Source organism: Macrobrachium rosenbergii, chromosome 8 (genome assembly GCF_040412425.1).
Source record: "Macrobrachium rosenbergii isolate ZJJX-2024 chromosome 8, ASM4041242v1, whole genome shotgun sequence".
Taxonomy (NCBI): domain Eukaryota; kingdom Metazoa; phylum Arthropoda; class Malacostraca; order Decapoda; family Palaemonidae; genus Macrobrachium; species Macrobrachium rosenbergii.
Window position 1 is genome coordinate 58,411,781 of NC_089748.1, and position 20,313 is coordinate 58,432,093.

The 20,313-nt window shown below is 36.1% G+C and overlaps 1 protein-coding gene across 1 annotated transcript; it reads left to right on the forward strand.

Moving 5' to 3' along the window:
• Nucleotides 1–5,447: 5,447 nt before the first annotated feature.
• Nucleotides 5,448–19,749, forward strand: LOC136840907 (uncharacterized). The gene is made up of 6 exons (XM_067107872.1): nt 5,448–5,779; nt 8,676–8,857; nt 11,554–11,709; nt 14,810–14,986; nt 15,863–16,000; nt 17,034–19,749. The coding sequence occupies exons 2-6, from the start codon at nt 8,678–8,680 to the stop codon at nt 17,109–17,111; spliced, it is 729 nt and encodes a 242-aa protein (XP_066963973.1). The 5' UTR covers nt 5,448–5,779; nt 8,676–8,677; the 3' UTR covers nt 17,112–19,749.
• Nucleotides 19,750–20,313: the final 564 nt, after the last annotated feature.

A 20,313-nucleotide genomic window follows, 5' to 3' on the forward strand; every position in this document is an offset into this window, starting at 1 on the left:
ATAATAATAATAATAATAATAAAGTAGAATCTACTGGCAACTTTTTACCAGATACATATGTAATTGTAATAGCCACAATGCCCTCTTAACTTCTCGAATTCTTCGTGCTTTTTTGGATATGCTTGTTACTGCAAAGCCTTAAAATGAAGATCTTTTTTGCACTTAGGTCTTAAGGCTTTGTAGTGACAAACGTATCCCAAAAAAAGCGCGAAGAATTCGAGAACTTAAGAGGGCGCTACGGCTATTACAATAATAATAATAATAATAATAATAATAATAATAATAATAATAATAATAATAATAATAATAATAATAATGGCTAGTAAAGAAGCATATTTTCCGCGCATGTTGTTGGTTTCGTGGAATGGCCGGGTGAAGTGTTATCAGGAAGAACCCATTTGCATCAAATATCAAGCCAAAGAAAATCTCGCCCGCTATTTTACAGCAGACTTCGAATGAAAACACAAAATCGGATACCTCCCTGATGGTTCCCAAAATTGCTACTCCTTTCACCTCGGCTCCGTCATGTACTTCCTTTAGGAGCGCATCCTCTCTCTCTCTCTCTCTCTCTCTCTCTCTCTGTGGGTCTCTCTCTCTCTCTCTCTCTCTCTCTCTCTCTCTCTCTCTCTCTCTCTCTGTCTGTCTGTCTGTCTGTCTCTTTCCCTCTGTTTGTTGTGTATCTATTCTCTCTCTCTCTCTCTCTCTCTCTCTCTCTCTCTCTCTCTCTCTCTCTCTCTCTCTCCCACGTCAATTGAAATTCGAGACTCGAACAGGATTTTTTTCGTCGTGGTGTGGGGGTGATGGAACGATATAGAACAGGTTACCCTTTGAATTATTTAACAGTATTGCAAATACGAAGGAATTTTACACTTTCTATTTGTTACCTATTTTTTTTTTTTGTCTTCAAAACATTTCGGAAGGGGAAATTTCCTGTAGGATATGTTTTTGTGTTCATTACAAGCATTCTTTTTTAGAATTAAAGTATTTTTAATTATAAAAACACATGCATGTGTATGTATGTATTTATATACATATATATACATACAAATATATGCATATATATATATATACATACAAATATATGCATATGCATTTATACTCTGTATAATGGGTTGGAGTGCCTCCGGGTTAAGAAATTGTAAAGGAACTTTTGGAAAGTGTTCTGAAGAGGCTAGATTTTTTTGGTAAGTGAGGAATTTAGATGTAAAAGCATTCACAAGTACATAATTCATAAACAAAAACGACAATGTGGAAGATATTCTTTTACATTGTGTATTAGTACCGAGAGGTGGCTTAACAAGTGCATTTAGTTTACTAATCCTTACATGAGACTAAGCATTCATCTTGCTCCTTCACACTGGGAGCCTTTTAAATACCAGCCATTCACAGTCCGGCATCTTAACGTTGATATGTGTAGAACTAAAAAAGTTACTTCAGGCTAAAGAAAAGATATGGGACTGATTTTTTTTTACCACTTTCCTATTGTAGCCAAAGTACCTGTAGCCTTTCAGAGCTGATTCTTGGTTCTTATGCCATGTCTCTAGATCAATTACAAGCAAAACGTTTTTATCTGAGATTGACCGCATATTATTACATAAATACTCAGTGAGTTTGTAGTTTGGAACAACAGGCGAGCACTTCTTTGTTGGTTTCTTATTGATTAAGAGTCTTTTTATGGTTACTCCTTTTATGTCGTAACAGTTATTACATATATTCCTTTAATGAAGTCTTTCCCACCCAACTAGACAGAAAATTCAGGGGGGTTGGCTCCGCTGGCTCGCTTCCCGTTATAAATCGATCCACTTTTGTTGGGTACTAGCCCATGTTGGTATCTGAGGAAATGAAGAAGCCGATAAGCATGCCAAATATGCAACGAAACTGGATGGTTCTGATTATCCATCGCTTTCCCATACTGATATAAGAATGACCTATCCGATCCGACAACGGGAAAACATTGCAAAATATATGGAGCTCATTTTCAATAAAGACTGAAATATCAGAAGAACCGTTCCCTGACTGACTCCTGGTCTTCATGCTACCAGAGCAATCGTAGGTTTGGGACAAGACTGTAGATTACGGACAGGTCGCACATATCTGACACAGGTTCCTCTTGCAGGGTGATATTCCAGTGTGTGATCTTTGAGATTCCACCCCCTTCCCTCCTTACCGTGGAGCACATAGTGATGGGTTGTCCCAAGTTTGTTGAGGAGAGGAGACGCCCTATCTCAAGGGCTATAGAGAAAATTTTAAATGAAAACGTTGATGTCAATAATATAATGGAATATACTAAAAATATTGGAATGAACGTTTTATGATATTTAGTTGTGGCAAAGTTAATTTCTTGTTTTTAAATAGTAATTAATTTTCAATATTTTTTTATTTTAGTAGCTGGCAAAATTTATCTGCTCTTATCATGATATATTCACCCAACGGTTTTAGTGCCAGGTCATTAAACCGAACATTGATAAATCAAGTTGAATTTCTGTAATTAAGTCTTGAGTATCGCTGTGTTTCCGCACCTTTCTTAGCAACTGCCTTGGTGTCGTGCTTCAAATGGCCATTTCCCAATATCTTTGAAGCATCTTAGCTCCAGTAACCTCAATCCCTAATGATTCTAGTGGTGGTTACATTCTTAGTGATATAGGCTATTGTACTAAGAGGTCAACTGAGTTGTGTCGGTTTCGTTTACGTTCCCCCGCTGCACGTCAAGATGTCTTTTACTTTAAGTTCTTGCTTAAACAGACAGTAGAGAAGCTGAATTATAACGATGTGCAATATCCCTCACGTGTTGTATCAATATTCAGTAGACTGTAAAGGCGTCGGTACCTGCTTGAATAACCGTGTTCTAAGTATAATAATTTCAGTTGCTATGTTTATAGTGCAAGATATATTGCAGTCTAAATATTCAGTTAACTGAATGGCAAGGCGAAACAAGCGTAATTTTTTCAATACTTAATGCAGTGTTTATTTTCAAGCCTACTGGCTAAAATCATCATGCTAACTCAGAGCTCAATAAACCTCTAGTTTACCAGAGAAAGCCATGCACATAACAGCGAAAACCCACACGCGCAAACATAATCTAATCAGATAGCGGAAAACATAATTTAAGAGTACTAAAAACACCAATAAATCGAGCAAGTAATGAGATGGAAGGGATCTAGCGAGAAGCGTACCGGTGTTGATAGCCCGTCCCCTAAGGCGTTATTCCTTTCCCTTATTCCATTTCCCTCTCTCTCCACGTCCCATTTTCCTACTCCCTTACACCAACCTCTCTCCCACCATCTCACACACACATACACACACACACACACACACACACACACACACACACACACACACACACACAAACTTCTCCGCCTTTCCTTTGTCTGTTCGGCGGGGTGCTCATTTCTTCATTTTCCCCTGGCTATTTGGCCGGGTGTTGGGAGTCGTAGAGAACGCTCCCTGGAGAGCGGCGTTTCTTGCATTTCTTACGCTTCCCTGGCTATCGAACAGTTCATGCTGCCATTCCCTAAAGCACGAGGGCAAGACAGTCACGACAAAATTCTGGGTTTTCGTTTTTTTTTTTTTTTTTTAGTCACCATCTTGGCTTTACAGCGGAAAAAATTATCTTTATAAAACCCGTAACGATCAAATTAAACTAATGCCTTTATTGTCTTTGATGACACCCTATGTGTCAGGTATAGCTTTTGGCAGTTATGGTGATTTTACAGTTCTACATTACTAGCAAAACAATTACCATGATTTTTTCTTTTGCCTCACTGGTTTTAGAGGCAATCTTGTCAGGACTATTGTGGAAAAAAATTCATTTGATTAGACAGCCACCACTCTTTTAAAATAATATTGGTTGTTTTACATATTGTGGCGGACGTTATACAGTTTATGCTGTGTTTGCAATATGTATTTTAATTTTCTGGAAAAGAAAACTATTGTTCGTTCCCACATTTTCTGTCCGCCTCAGATCTTAAAAACTACTAAGGCTAGAGGGCTGCAAATCGTTATATTGATCATCCACCCTACAATCACCATACATACCAAATTGCAGCCCTCTAGCCTCATTAGTTTTTATTTTATTTAGGGTTAAAGTTAGCTATGATCGTGCGTCTGGCACAGCAACAGCACAGGCCACCACGGCCGGCTGAGCGTTTCATGGCCCGTAGCTGAGAGTTTCATACAGCATTAATGCCGTACAAGAAAACTCGATTGCGCCGAAGAAACTTCGGCGCATTTTTTACTTGTTTATTGTAATAAAATTAATACATTTTGACTGAAGTATGCATAACTAAAACCAGAAAGGTTAACATAAAATGTTATTCATAGATGTTTAAAATAACAAGTTTTTGTCAGAGACTAACCGATTAAGGGTTCAGCTGACAATTTGTCTCACTTCCCATTAACGCAGACCTGTATCTAATTGTACATCTCACAGCTGGTCCTCATTTATGGGAAGTGCAGGCATGTTTTATAAGTGAAAAGTGATCCTTAACATTACAATAATTTCAGTCTCAGCTTTGTGGTTGTGAAACATGCGCAAGTTAATCCATATTTTATATGTAACAGACTTCCTAAAAACACCCGACAGAGTTCCGTGTTACATTTAGCAGCCGTGGGGTGTAAAGAATGATGCAGGATATTGCACAATGCTGCTTAAAGTGTAACTCGTGGTGCAATTTATACAGCAGTGGGACTTCTTTTCACTGTAAAGAGAATTTGTCAAGCAAAATAAAGAAATTCAAAACGTCCCGGATGGTTTGTAAATATCCGGGATACAATGTCAGTAACCGAAAGCAATTCTTTGACATCTTTTACACAAATAACGATACAACGGTAATTTCCGTTCATGTGAACGCCTTTGTGATATATCAGAACTGGTTGGTTCGTTTCGTAAAAATTTCACCCATTTCTCCCCTCTGCCCTGCTGCCTAGGAGAGAGAGAGAGAGAGAGAGAATTATAAACTGTAGTTTACTACTACTAACAAAGTCAACGTGCTGTTCAAGAGGCTCATGTATGGTGCATAGGTCTAAAATGGCTTGAAAATTTAACTTACCGCACAATTTGCTCATGAGCCGATATGCCTACTTACAAGTCTTTTTAGAAAATAATCACGATTGGGGTAGGTCTGTATGTCTGTAATTCATTATTACATATATCTACCTACCTTGAAACCTGAGAAAATTTAAAATTGAGTTAATCTGGTGAGACTAGGTAAGTTTACATGACGTCAGTATCAATAATATTTTAACACAAAGTGAAGGACGCTATAAACTATTGCACCTTTGAGACAGTTTAATATACACAAAATAACAATTGCACTTGAATGAGTGGTTAAAATGAAAGCATACTCAAAATAAAAAAAACTGGATGGCCGATGAAAAGAGACCTAAGAAGAAATGAAAAGTAAAAAGCAGAAACACGCCAACGGGATATGGGGGAAGGGAGACTCCTTATGTGTGTCTACAATGTGCACTTAAGTTCTTGAGAGTCAAATTTGTGGAAGAGATGTCAGGTGTTTTTTGCCATAAGTTTTTCAAGAGTTTATACTTTAATAGTTTGCATTTAAGCATCTGTCGTGTGCAAGATATATAAATGGTCTACCGTTTATTTAGAAAACTATTTTATTCTGCTTTGAAAGATGGCTTTAGTTGCTCGGCAATCGGCATGATCGCTAAGACGTTAACTGAACTCTGTGACTCAGTCACACACTAGAAGTTCAATAGGGAAGACGTTCTGCTCTCCTTGCCGCTGTCAAGCCCTTCTTGACTGAGCTTTTATCCTTAGGTAATGTACCCATTACAAAAGTTTCATGCAACAGGGATTTTTTTTTTCAAATGTAGTGCTCAAAAGCATAAAACGAAAACTACTAAATTGAAATGTCACGTTCCTTGACGATACCCACATCTCCGCTTTCTAAAATCAGGTTTCTAGTTGTTTTTACTCTAGGCTTTCTCTGTGATGTATTTTCACATCACACTTAATCGGTTTTATCAGTATTGAACATTTTAGCACTGATTTACTTACATGTAAGAGGACTCGAGCTGAACTAGCAATGAAAGCAACGTCCCTGCCTCGCTTTTGTATATGAACTAGATTATAAAGAAGGTATGCAATGTAGGCCTACTCGATTTCTGCCTTCCGCTCAACACTAACCTTGTAACAGATGATAGTTTTCGTCGTCGTAAAGTTTGCAAATTTTCGTTTTTTGTAAGCACTGAAACAAAAGTTTTGTTTCTTTATTAATGAGGTTTTAAGCATTTGAACATTAACGTAGATTTTTAACTTAGGCAAACTATAGGCTATGCTTCACATTCAGTTAAGCCTAACTCTGGTACGTCTGTGGAGTTCTTCAACTTGAGTACAACATACTCGGTGCAACTTTCAATTTACTAATCCTTAGCTGGCTTGTTCATTGTTTTCTGAAACAACTCTTCTCATGCAGTGGTTGAGAAAAAAAATGTACCACTTGCTATCGTCTTGGCCTTATACGTAAAAACACAAGGTTGAGCGTTTCATAGGCCTAATATCATTAATATGCAATCAATGCTATTAATGAAGTGCTCTTGAAGAATTTAGCTCTTCGGAAATTTAGACGAATTTATGACCATGTATCGGCATACATCATCACAATTAGGTCTAGAAAACTAAAACAAGTTACCTCGATGCAATAGCGCATTTTATTTTTCATTCATAACTAGAAAAAAAAAGTCTCAATGTCAAATTCAATTGAAAATGTATTCTAGTTGATACTACAACTACTTGGTCATTATTTGCATAACTTCTACCAAGATGAATATAATATAAAACAACTTGTCACAACATGAACTTTGGAAAACAACCAGTACTGGCTGAGGGACATAAAACTGATCACATCGTTCTTTCCTCCACAATGGAAATAATTCTTGTCACAAAATTTCAACAAGATATCTCCTTCCTTTAGTTTCATCTTTCCTTGTCCACTTCTTAAAAAAAAAAAAAAAAAAAAAATATATATATATATATATATATATATATATATATATATATATATATATATATATATATATATATATATATATATATATATATATATATATATATATATATAGAGAGAGAGAGAGAGAGAGAGAGAGAGAGAGAGATACTATACGGCTTTTCCAGCAGATCCTTACTCGTTTGCTGTAGCTGAACGTTACAAATGTAAAGTCTGTTCAGCTAATCCATTTCACCTCGTCCTTTTGCCGATTTAAAATCTTACCATGTATAAAACATTTGTCTCTATGTACCTCTGGGACTTAATGTATATGGGTCTAAACAGTTTCCATACTCACGTATAAAACATTCGTCTCTATGTACCTCTGGGACTTAATGTATATGGGTCTAAACAGTTTCCATATTCACTGAATTTCTATTTGGCAACATAATAGCCATAAAAAGCACAGCAACGTGTCCTGGTACTAGTGTTATGAACAAATTACGAGTAAGAAATTACTTTGGGAAAAAATGTCTTGTGATTTTGACAGCATACTGGTATCAAATTGTCTGAAATGAGATTTAGAAGTAACATAACAGTATAAGTTACCGCGCTGAAAAAAGAACATTAGGCCTATGCCGATTTTATAATTATAATTTGCTGATACGTATTAATGTTAAGTAGACAGGAATGAAGATATACATCAGTAAATTTATATTTACTAAAGGTATACTTAGATCTACGCACGTATTAACGGAACAGCAAAAACTAGCAAGTGCTGGGGAAGAGCTTTTGCGTACACCACTTTTGCAGTCATTAATAACACCAAAGGCAAAGGGACCCAGAATCTCTCTCTCTCTCTCTCTCTCTCTCTCTCTCTCATATATACTCTATCTATATATCTCTATCTATATATATATATATATATATATATATATATATATATATATATATATATATATATATATATATATATATATATATATATATATAATCTAGTTTGCTCGTTTGCCGTTCATGCATGTGTCGTTTACTTCTACATTATCCGCGAATGTAAAATTTATAGTCATCTCTATGCAGAGCACGAAGCCGATATAAATGTCAAAACTTCCCACAGTCTGAATTGCCAAATGTACATAATTGAAATGCTAAATACATTATGCATTATTTTGTGAGCTGGATCTGATTTTTACCTGTATGGCTGTGAGACTAAAATACTCTTGTGCTGGCTCACGAAATTCCCCTCGCCTAGTACCATGATTGCAATTACGGTCCACAATCAATGGATATTTGTAAATTCATTGAACCTTCAAGCAATATAAACTGTTCACGTTTTGTAACGGAATAGTGCCATGATATGCTCAGAACGTTTTATCGTGCTGAGACCTTGTGGCATAAGAGAACGTTCTTTTGAATCACAACAACCAGATAATTCTGCGCTACACATTACTGATCCCTTACGAAAGTTTTATTGAAATGTCGACAGCTTTTAATAAACTAATAAAGGTTTATATGCCTGAGATCTGGACAACAATGACAGTAATTACTAACGAATGCAAATAAACCTTTCATGAATCATGAATAACCCTCCAATGCAGAAGAATTAGGTATAAGACCATGATTTATTGTCTTAACGTTCTCTGGCATCGCGCCAACTATGGCCATTACTTATGTCATCAGGAATGACATGTTTCAGCGTCTTTAACATATTCTCTTCTTCCTTTGCAGATATGGAAACCCAAGACAAATTACTGTTTTGGCTTTGTGGGTCTGTGACACTCGTGTTTTTACCCATCATACTGAACTGCTGGATTATGACACTGTGCGTTAGTATGCTTATCTATCAGAACTCTCAGGAAAACGCGAATAATCAAACAATGGTGGAGCCGGCTGACGATGCCTGTCGTTTGGTAGGTGTTTTCATTTATGTAATTATTCATTTATTCATTTATGTATTTATATATTTATTTATTTATAAATGTGCTTAAATGCATATGAATATCTGTTATGGAGGAGTGAAATGATGTGGTTGAGCCATTCGCCTTTATTTAGTGTACACACACTCATTACAAGTACCTCTACTGATCTACTCACCCACCAACGGCTTCCTCTTATACTCTCTTCTGCCACTTACTAATTACATACTATTTTCACCTGCCAATTTTCCACCATTTTTCCCATGTGACCAAAAATCATGAAATACATTCATCCATCCTCTAACCTTTTTATCACTTTACCTGTGTATCTCCACAAAGCTTACCATTCTAATATTTTTTCACTATGTATACTATGTAAACAATTCATATACTATGTAAACAATTATTCTCAATAGCTTCAAGCGTTTTCCTTTCATTTATATTCAACTTGACTTCCATAAAATTGTAGGCTTAACAATGCTTTCATAAATTTCAACCTTGGCTTCCATGGACACTCCTAGTCTCTTCCCAAATTTTTGCACAAGCTTTGCTACTTTTCCCTCTTCGCTTATTCGATGAATTCTGCTTCTCACATCCGACCATCACCAGCTACACTTACTCCTAAACACCCATACGAATCACCCACCATTTTTATGCCCAATCATTGCCCCAATCTCATGGTTTCCATTTAATCTGATAAATTACTGCTGCTCAGTTTATTTTCAACTTTCACGTCTTGCGTGCATGTCAAACTCGTGGATCTTTAATAGGTAGTGATCCCCAAGGGTTTTAACCCCGTATGTACCCACCTTTGCGGCGCTTTTAGTAAAATCCCGTTGGGGATTACCGTAAAAACATAAACAAGAGAGTGTAAATATCATAAAGGTAATGACCACCGAGAAATATTAGTCCTAGATAACGACCTCCGAACTTTGTTGGGGGGTCACTATCTAAGAAAGATCCAAACTCCTTTCTATTTTGTTCAGTTTATCTTCATTACACCTAAACCAGTACTTTATCATCTGCAAACATCACAATACCACACTCCATTCATGTTCAATCACCTTATCCATCTTTGTACCTGCATCTATTGTCCTCTCTCTGACATCTTTCATCACTATACCCATACAAATATCGAAGAACCCTTTGTCACACCAAACCAGCCTCTCGCCACCTACATATTCTAGCACACGTTCTGCTTCTGATATAAAAGGTTTTAATTACTTTAACGATTCCTCAAACATCCTCCAAATTGCCTGCTCTATTAATTCTGCCATATACTTTTTGTAAGCCCAACTGGGACACATGCAATTCTATTACATTACTTTTCCTGGTAACCTTATGACCCTATAATTTTAGTCGCTTCTGCCACCTTTACCTTTATACATATTTATCTTAAATATTCCCTCACCTAATTTATATTATCTATCTATCTATCTATATATATATATATATATATATATATATATATATATATACATATATACAGTATATACGTACTATACATATTGTATGTGTATATACATATATAGCATATTTATATAGTATATATACATATATATGTATATATATATATATATATATATATATATATATATATATATATATATATTTATGTGTGTGTATCTGTGTGTGTGTGTGTGTGTGTGTATGTATAATTTGGAAATTCTGGTTTAAAAATCTTGAGTATCATGATGTCTAGTCATGTTTTTTCAAAAGTTTTAAGTTATGAAAATTAAACTTTTTTATTTAAGATAAGGCAGTCACACCTCATTAAGTTCCTAAAAGACACCTGCAATTAAATTGATACCCACTGATATGTGGCTACATAGAAATAAGTCCTCACAGGGGTAAAATCCAGCATGCAAGACTTCTGCTGGTTATATTCGACATATTTTCAGATGCTGCTGTTTATATTCGACATATTTTCAGATGCCGCTGGTTATATTCGACATATTTTCAGATGCTGCCGTTTATATTCGACATGTTTTCAGATGCTGCTGTTTATATTTTTCAGATGTTGTTTATCATTTTCAGATGCTGATTATATTCGACATGATTTATATTTTCGATGCATGTTTTTTCAGATGCTGCTGCTTATATTCGACATATTTGCAGATGCTGCTGGATATATTCGGCATATTTTCAGATTCTGCTGGTTATATTCCGACATATTTTCAGATGCTGCTGGTTATATTCGACATATTTTCAGATGCTGCTGGTTATATTCGACATATTTTCAGATGTTGCTGGTTATATATGACATATTTTCAGATGCATGCTGTTGGTTATATTCGACATAATTTCAGATGCTGCTGGTCATATTCGACATATTTTCAGATGCTTCCGGTTATATTCGACATATTTTCAGATGCTGCTTGTTATATTCGACATTATATTCGACATATTTTCAGATGCTATATTCGACATTGTTATATAACATTGCGATATTCGACACACTTTCAGATGCTGTATGTTTTATTCGACAAACTGCTGCTGGTTATATTCGTTTTCAGATGTTGGTGGTATTTTCAGATGCTGCTGGTTATATTCGACACACGTTCTGATGCTGATGGTTATACTCGACACACTTTCAGATGCTGATGGTTACATTCGACACACTTTCAGATGCTGATGGTTATATTCGACACACTTCCAGATGCTGCTGGTTATATTCGACATTTTTTCAGATGTTGGAAGTCTTTGCCGGTTCCGGAATGACGGAAGTAATGACCACTTCCTTGAACACCATCACTGCCATGGTTGCCATCTCCACTTATACAGGAGCGGCCTATATCTTTACGCTCTTCTGGATCCACGTCAGGGGCACGCTTCCACTGCATCCGGTAAGATATATGCAAGAGGTTTTGTCTTTTTCCCCGCTGTTTCTGTGAAGGCCAATAGTATGGCCAGAGGAAACGGAGGAATGCGCACGGCTGCAGCATGAAGGATAGATATATATATATATATATATATATATATATATATATATATATATATATATATATATATATATATATATATATATATATATATATATATATATATTTATATAATCTTTGTATAACCTAAAATCTTTGAATTAATATTAACATCAAACACTGTATGAAGCCTTTAGTCGTGTCTAAGTCTTTGTCCAACACTTCCGTACGTACGAGGAATCTTAGGCTAGTTTTCTCCTTATAAATACCCCCTTGATTACTTCATGTGCTGCCTTTTCCTGAACTCTTAAGACAATAAAACTGAGAGGATTTTATTGTTTAGCCGTGCGAATAAAATAGTTTCTGCTTCTACACTTAAATAACCTTTGAGCTGTTGATGCTTCTGTCAGGATGCTCAACAGAGAAATTCTTGAGCTTAGGTAGCTGCCTGTGTCAGACTAATCCACTTATAATCTGCCTTAGTGTAAAGCCACAGACGTAGTAGCGTATTTTCCAATGCTGCCTTCGTGATTAAGTTTTATATATATTTGGAAGACAAACTTCTAAGCTACCACCATTCTCACACATCTCATATAGGGCATAATCACGTTTGGCCTTCCGTTTTTCTAACTATAATATGTTTATGATCAGGCACAGGCTATCACGAAGTCTGTACTAATAATGCCCAAGAGCAAAACTAAGTTTCATTGTTACCTTTCCCTTCCATGCAGTTGAAATTGTTTTGTTTCATGTTTTGCTACCACCTGGTCGAGGGTTCAAAGTCTGTTTACTTTTCTGTGCAGAGATTCCACAAAAGGGAAAAATCCTAACTTAGCATGTGCATCACTCTTAAAAAAATCATTGTTTCCAAACGACCTAGAATATGTAACTAGTTATTATATATACAAAACGGTGTGATTGGGTTTGATATTTTTAAGTCTTCTTTTTCACAAGCAACTAATTAAATATACCAAAAAGCCAAAGGACTTAGGTGATTACATATGTATCTTAATATACATAGAGAATATACATATAGAACATTAAACCTGAGTATTAAACATATAAAGAACTAAATGGTTAAGTAAAGAGGAAAACAATTTAGTTGCAAATAACCCGTAGTGGGGTAGTGCCATCAATGCACCTCACGTGGTGCACTGTAGGCATTAATTAAGGTTCTTTGCAGCGTCCATTCGGCTCCTAGTCGCAGCCCGTTTCATTCCTTTCATTATACCTCCGTCCATATTCTGTTTCTTCCGTCTTACTTTCCATCCTCTCCTGACAATTGTTTCAACATTGTTTACAGCGCTGAACAGTGTTTCCATTTAGTTACTAAAACATATCTTCCCGCACTTCGCTCCACAGTTTACTCAGGCTTGGGAGGGAAGAAAGCTAATTCCGTATCCCATGAATCCAATAATCTGGTATCAATTGGAATTATAATGTTGTATTGCGAATTCCATTATCACTGATTTTTCATAACAGAAATGCTTGCAGTTCCTGAATAAACCTTCCGGTCCATCATGCCTGATGTAACATTGTTAAAAACTTTGGTCTATCCAATAACAGAATATCTGCTTTGTAAAGCTGAATGATTGGTAATGGGGAGTTGAGTTTAAGGGAGAGTATTATGTGGTAGCATTAGTCTTGAACTGCTATGAGATTTGGACTGTTCTGGATCTGTTAAATCCCTGAACATCACGAATTCATTTCGCTGTTACTGGAGAGATTCCATCTGTACGTGTTCACCCCCTTACTACTAATGCTACTGCCTTCTGCCATGGCTCTTCCTTTTTCCTCACTGACTCCCAACCAAAGTTGTTTTAGAATTTGCTCCCCCCAACTTCATTTGATCAAAACTTAAATTTATTTTCCTTTTCTGGAATCTACAGCTTCCTCAATCTCATGAGATAAATCCCTCTCCCTCCTATTTTTTCCCCTCCCCCTCTAAAATTTTAAGCTGGACCTCTGTGGATATCTCTTGCCAATTTTCTTTAAGATATACATTATCATAACTTTGTATTTAGCTTCAATAAAAGTATTCCACCTCACAGGCATTGGAGCAGTTTAGAACTTCAGAAACTGATTCTCTTGACATCTCATCAAATGTATTAACTTTTCTTCTACATCACTTCCATCAATCTAACAAACGTAAAGTTGCTGAGATATTGTATAATATAGAAATTATGACCTTTAATGTTAACGTATGTTGCCATATTGGTTATTTACTGATTATTTACATGTGGTCTTTAGTTTCATGTACTGCCACCTATCGATCTTTTCATTACTAAGACATTATCCAGACAGATTTGATTTAGCGTGGGTCCAGATGGATTTGCCAGTTAAGTAGGATGTTGCACCCTTTAATGGAATTATGGGAAACTTGTAAGATTTTACATTATGCACAAGCTAAATCATTCATTTCTTACGGAATTCTTTATGATATTGGCAAGACTCTGAGCATAATCAATCAGAAACATAATTAATGTGGTAAACTGGCTCTGGCTGAATAGTACTAAGATGAAAAATGGCAACACATGAGACTGAATAAACATACACTAAAATGGCAGCAAATATAACAGCAAGGTCCTCTTTAAACAAGGTTAAGGAAAAAAGTAGATCGATTGCGAAACATCAAAATTCAAGATTGAGAATTATCTTGAGCCAGAAGCCAGACAATATGAATGAAAGTATAGGCAGTGACGGAAATGTTGCATTAGCCGTTGACCAATCAGAAGACAGAGAAATGCTCTTGGTGTCAAGGAAGTATCAAGTGCGCTGCAGTTGCCCCTTGTCTTTGTCAAGTAGGGAGGAGACAGCCTTTCCCCCTTGTTATAAAGCTTTCTTAACAGGGAGAGGTGTCCAGGGTTAGTCCCATAGTCAATTATTGCAGTTCCTGGCGAGTGTCCATGTCAGTCCCGGAAATGTTTTTTCGATCGTCCGCGAAAACAAAGGTATTCTGAAAGAAATGTATTAAATTATTTTAAATGTATTGAACTAACCTTTGTTACCTGTATATCTATCACAGGCGAGACCGCTCGGGTACCCTCGTAAACAAAGAATATTCAGGTCGTGTGTGGTGGTTTTTACACTGATGATCCTTGTGGATCTGTTCGGGGTGACGACTTCAGGCGCGGTCGTCTTACGAGCTTCGCAAAATGCAGGCGGCACCGCAATCCACTCACAAGAGTCCTCGACCATGAAGGTAAGGATTTAATGTTTTTACTGCTGGTAAATGACATGATAATTTACCTTGCTCATCTGTCTGTTTGTAGATATCAGTTACAAATATCTCAATCTATTTTTCTACATTTCGTCATTTATTTATCGGTTACTCTGTGCATTATGTAAAAAATCGTAGGAAATTTATCTATTTATCAACTTGTAAATCATTATTTATAATGCGTCATAAACTTCGGATTTCCTGTGACACTTTCAAGTAAGAAAGAGATATTAAAGATATATGAGGACTGACCTCTGTTATTTCAGCACAAATTTCAGGAACCAGACTTCCATCCTGCCACCTGTTTATGAAGATGAACTAGTTTGTGAGAGTTCTTTTTCCACTTGTAATTTTTACTAATACTGATGACGAATTAGTTGAGATGGATATTATACAAGAAATTCATTATCCACTGCCGGCAATATGTCATGGCTTTTTCTAAACATGAAGCAGAAACAATCAACACGAGAAAGATTAGGGATTTGCCCTTATAAGTACAGAGCTTACGTAACTCGATTTGCAATGTTAGGGTTATCAATAAAAATCTGAACTTTTCACTGTAAGTCTTTTGTTAGCATACCTTTTTAACTTGTAATGGTAATGATATATGCAACTCTACATCTCAAATCTTACTGGATTTCTTCTGTACTCCTGTATGCTTCCTATGAATCTCAATTCGTATCCCAAAGGTTTTCATTACATATCAAAACTCTAGATTTTCCTTTGGACGTCCCAAAAGACACTGAGATTTGTTTCGGTAAATTTCAGATTGGACGTTTGATTTATTTCGACCTAAACATCTCGCATTTAATTTCTCCTTTATAAATCTCAAATGTCATTAGCCTCATCTTCTTGCAGGACTATACCATCAAGGAAGAGGAATCTAGCTTCTCGTACCTGTACGTAACTGCCGTGCTTTTGGACTGCTTTTTAGTTGCGAACATCCTAATTCTACTTATTAAATTGCAAACGAAGACATCCACACGACCTGATGAGGTAAGCAGATGGAGAGTTAATTAATAGTGGCCTGAGAAATTAAATTGAAGCTTTTTTCTCCTTGTGTTACTGCAGGATGCAGAGGATGTTTCGGGATCTGACCTTGCTGATAAGTAATAAATACCCTATATTGCAGCCTGCACATCAGTATTTTCTTGATATCTTATTGCCAACGGCTAACGGCTATTTCACGCGGTTCCAAACCTAAATTAACCTGTGCTTTAAATTCAAAATTCCATTTCAGAGATACATCTACAAATGTGCCACACCTAAAATGGCAGCATTCGAAAAAATTATCATAATTTAGTAGTTGATAAGTACGGAAGTCCCCCAAGTTGAAGTCGGTTAAGTTGAGGTGTTACAGTACTTACAGAATTTTATTCAAGATAAGATACATATATTCTGTTGCTCTTCTCTTATTCATTACCGAATTCTTGCTCATAAAAAATAAAATATATTTTATAAGTAGAAATGAAGAATGACAGATGTGAGGCCTAATATTAAGTGGATAGTTTAGGAAAAAAAGAGGAAGGGATGAGATCATCAAATATTATAGCTCAAATTGGGTCAGAACCACTTGTCTTTTATGTGAAAGTGAATGAACGAATGAACAAGACACCATGGTGCAATGCTAGTAGTAAGTTGCACAGGATTTGGTTTCATGCCATAGCTGATGTGCTTGCAAAATAAACGCGCATCAAAATTATAATTCAGTGTATTAAGTGTGGCACTGAATCTCTTGTAAATTATGTAAATATCGTATAGTTATTAATATCAGTAATGTTGCTGTTGCTAATGATAACATAATCATCATCACCTTTATTATTATTATATTATTAGTATTATTATTATGAGCTTGATGGCGCGCTCTATCTGCGCTGGAACCCGGCGCTGTCCGCCATGTCTTCCCTACCCTCCCCATCTCCTATCTACCCCGCCCCCGCCCGGGGCGGACAAACAAGAACAATCCACTCGGATTTTATTATTATTATTATTATTATTATTATTATTATTATTATTATTATTATTACAGGAACAATTGCAGCCACCGAATGAACTCATCCCATATTCATATGACATGCAGGCCCTAGGAAATGCACTTCGACGTTGAAGAGATCAAGTATTGTAAGAAGCAGCAAATAAGATTCAGTCTAAGGCAGTCAAGGAAGAAATGTTTTTAAGAAAAGGTGGAACTGTCACGAGAATGATTAAGTTTCATGTTTTCGCTCTGTCAAAGTAGTCAAGGAAGGAACACAATATTACACTTGCTATATGAGGTTAAGTTATACAGTCACTGTTCAGTTTTATTAGCGCTGAGCTTTTTGTCAGTGCGGTCATTGTTGCGTTTTAAGTCTACATACCAGTTTGGTCAAGTGTCACTGATTAGCTTACTTATGGCAGTCACACCTTCTTCATCATTTTTATGGTTTCGAAGACATTTTTGTTATTGTGACGGCCGGTCAGTCTTATTTAACACTGAAGCTTATCTTAATGGAGTCAATGATTGTTTTGTCGGGAATCACACTATTCCAAAGGATATCAATAATCATTCTTATTTATTTAATTAATTACGTTCTTGGCTTTATGCCCACTGAGGAGTTTTACATTAATCTGCAATCAGGCATTTGTCATTGTGTCTTGACCATCTTTAGATTCACACAGGTGCTTTTCTCCGTGGTCTCTGATAGATGGTATGTTTACAGTCTTCATGGCAGTGTGGTCACTGAATCACTTTCAGTTTGCAATCAAGCTTCTATCAGCATGTCACTAATCATATTTTTAATATGAAATCATCCTTTAGCCTCTGTGATTACTGATCAGTCTTGTACATAACGTCATATTTTCCTTTAGGTCACTGATTAGTATTACAAGCATAGTCATACTGTTGTCATTGTTTGTGTTGACAATTGTTACATGTGCTACCAACTTTCTTTAGTTTTACGTTTGCTACATTTTTTTTCAATTACGTTACTTTCAACTTGGCCAACAAGTCTAAAGTCTTCACTGTCGACTCCTGAAACCTTGAATATTGTATGCGGCAATAATGGTTTGAAGTGCATTGATGCTGAAATGTTCTATTTGCATTATAATCACGAAGCTCTCTCATTTGCATGTATATGACAAGTACTGTTATCCATTAGTTTGGAACAGGAAAGTGTAATAGCATTATGATCGTGCAACAGTATTTATCTACATGTAACAGCAAACTGTCATAATTCGTGAGTGCAGCAGAAATATTATCATCGTCTCGGGATGGCACAAGGTATAATCATCCTTGTATATGCAACGCTGGAGCGTGTCATTATCCAAGTTTCCGGAACAACAAAAGATGTGATCATCCATGTTCATGTAATAGCAAAAGTTGCTATGCTTGTCTATGCAACAGCTAGCGATGTAAATATCCATGCATATGGATTAAAGCAGTAATTCCAGGTTGATGTGTCTACGAATGGCAAAAGGCAAAACGAATGAATAGTAAATAAGTGGTTTTACTCATATTTTCGTTACTGTGATGACCGGTCAGCCTTAGACCAATACTCAAGCTTACACTAAAAAAGTGAGTGATTATTTAGTCTGGAATCATTTTTCCACAGACGATCAACAGTCATTCTATTTAATTACGAGCTTGTCTTTGGGTCCACTGGGGAGTTTTGCATTAATATGCAATCAGCCATTTTTATTCTGTCTTGATCAGCTTTAGCTTTACACAGAGGCCTTTCTCTGTGGTCTCTGATCGACTTTATGTTTCCAGTCTTCATGGCAGGGTAGTCTTTGCAATTTAGCTTCTATCACTGTGTTAATAATCCTATTTTTAATATGAAATAATCCCTTTTGTCTATGTGATCACCAAACAGAATTATAAAGAACATCACATTTCCTTTAAGATCTTTGATTAGTATTACAAGCACAGTCATACTGTTGTCATTGTTTGTGTTGACAGTTGTTACATGAGCTACCAACTTTCTTTAGTTTTACGTTTGCTACATTCTTTTGTTAACTACTTTAATATTTGCCTGGCCAAGAAGTCTGAAGTCTTCACCATCGATCCCTGAGACCTTGAAATATTCTGGTCGCGCTAATAATAGTTTGAAGTGTAATAATTTTGAAATCTTTCAGTTGCATTATTCTCATGACGCCCAATCACTTATATTCATATTACAAGTAACTGTTATCCATTTATATGAAAGAGTGATGTGTAACACTATTTATGTGCATTAACTGCAAACTCATAATTCGCGAGTGTAGCAGAAGCATTAGTGTCATGTCTATGGGTGGCATCAGGTATAATAGGTATAATTATCATTGTGTCAGCAAGGCCAGAGGTTGTCGGTATCCAAGTCTCCGGAACAGCAAAGTCATGTAATCACCCATGTTTATAAAGTAGCAAAAGTTGTTATGCTTGTCTATGCAACAGCTGGGGATGTAAATATCCGTGAATATGGCGAAAAGCAGAAATTCCAGGGTGAAGTTTGCCTGAATATGTTGGTTTACGAATGGCAAAAGGCTAAACAAAGGAATATTAAATTTCTTAAGTGGTCATACTCACATCTTTATTAAAGTTGTATTTGCTACGTCAGTGTTACTCAATATGATTACGTACCATATAAAGTGAGTGATATGGAAATAAGTTTATTGAAACAATGTAAAGTGTTTGGTTGTGTATTTGCGTGGGGAAGGTTAATGTGCAGAATACTATCGTACATGTAACTTTGCAGGACTGGCAAAAATAAAAGTTATTTGGTTTCAAACAATTTCATTTATCCCAGAACAGTCTTCTAGTTTAGCAACAACGCCTAAAATAGGAGTAAAATATCCTTAATAAAAAATTATTAAATTCATAATTTACGTGATTTCTTGGCTAAAATAATCTCTATTGCACAAATGCTGTTTTATGCAGAAGATTTTAAGACGGAGGATGCAGCAACAATATAGCAGAGACCGACGATTGTTTTGGGCTCTTGCTGGAAAACAATCTTCTTAAAGCGAAAGATTTTGCATGTATGGAAGCACTGAGGAGTGTAAGATCTTAAATATCTGATGACACGTGAAACGATAAATTATTGGTTTAACCGGTGGGTTAACTCAGTACCACTGAGAAGTGTTATAATAGCAAATGGTAAACGTACTGTACTGAGTAATACAGTCAAGCAACATAATACACTACTGAATAGTTGGAAACATTGGTCGTTTGGATCGTTGATCGTTTTTATTCTCTTGTTGGCGATCTGCAATCCCTTGAATGATCGGTTCGTTAATCGGGGTTTCTTGTTCCTATACAAGATGTAGAATGCTCTTCCCGATTCTGTTACACA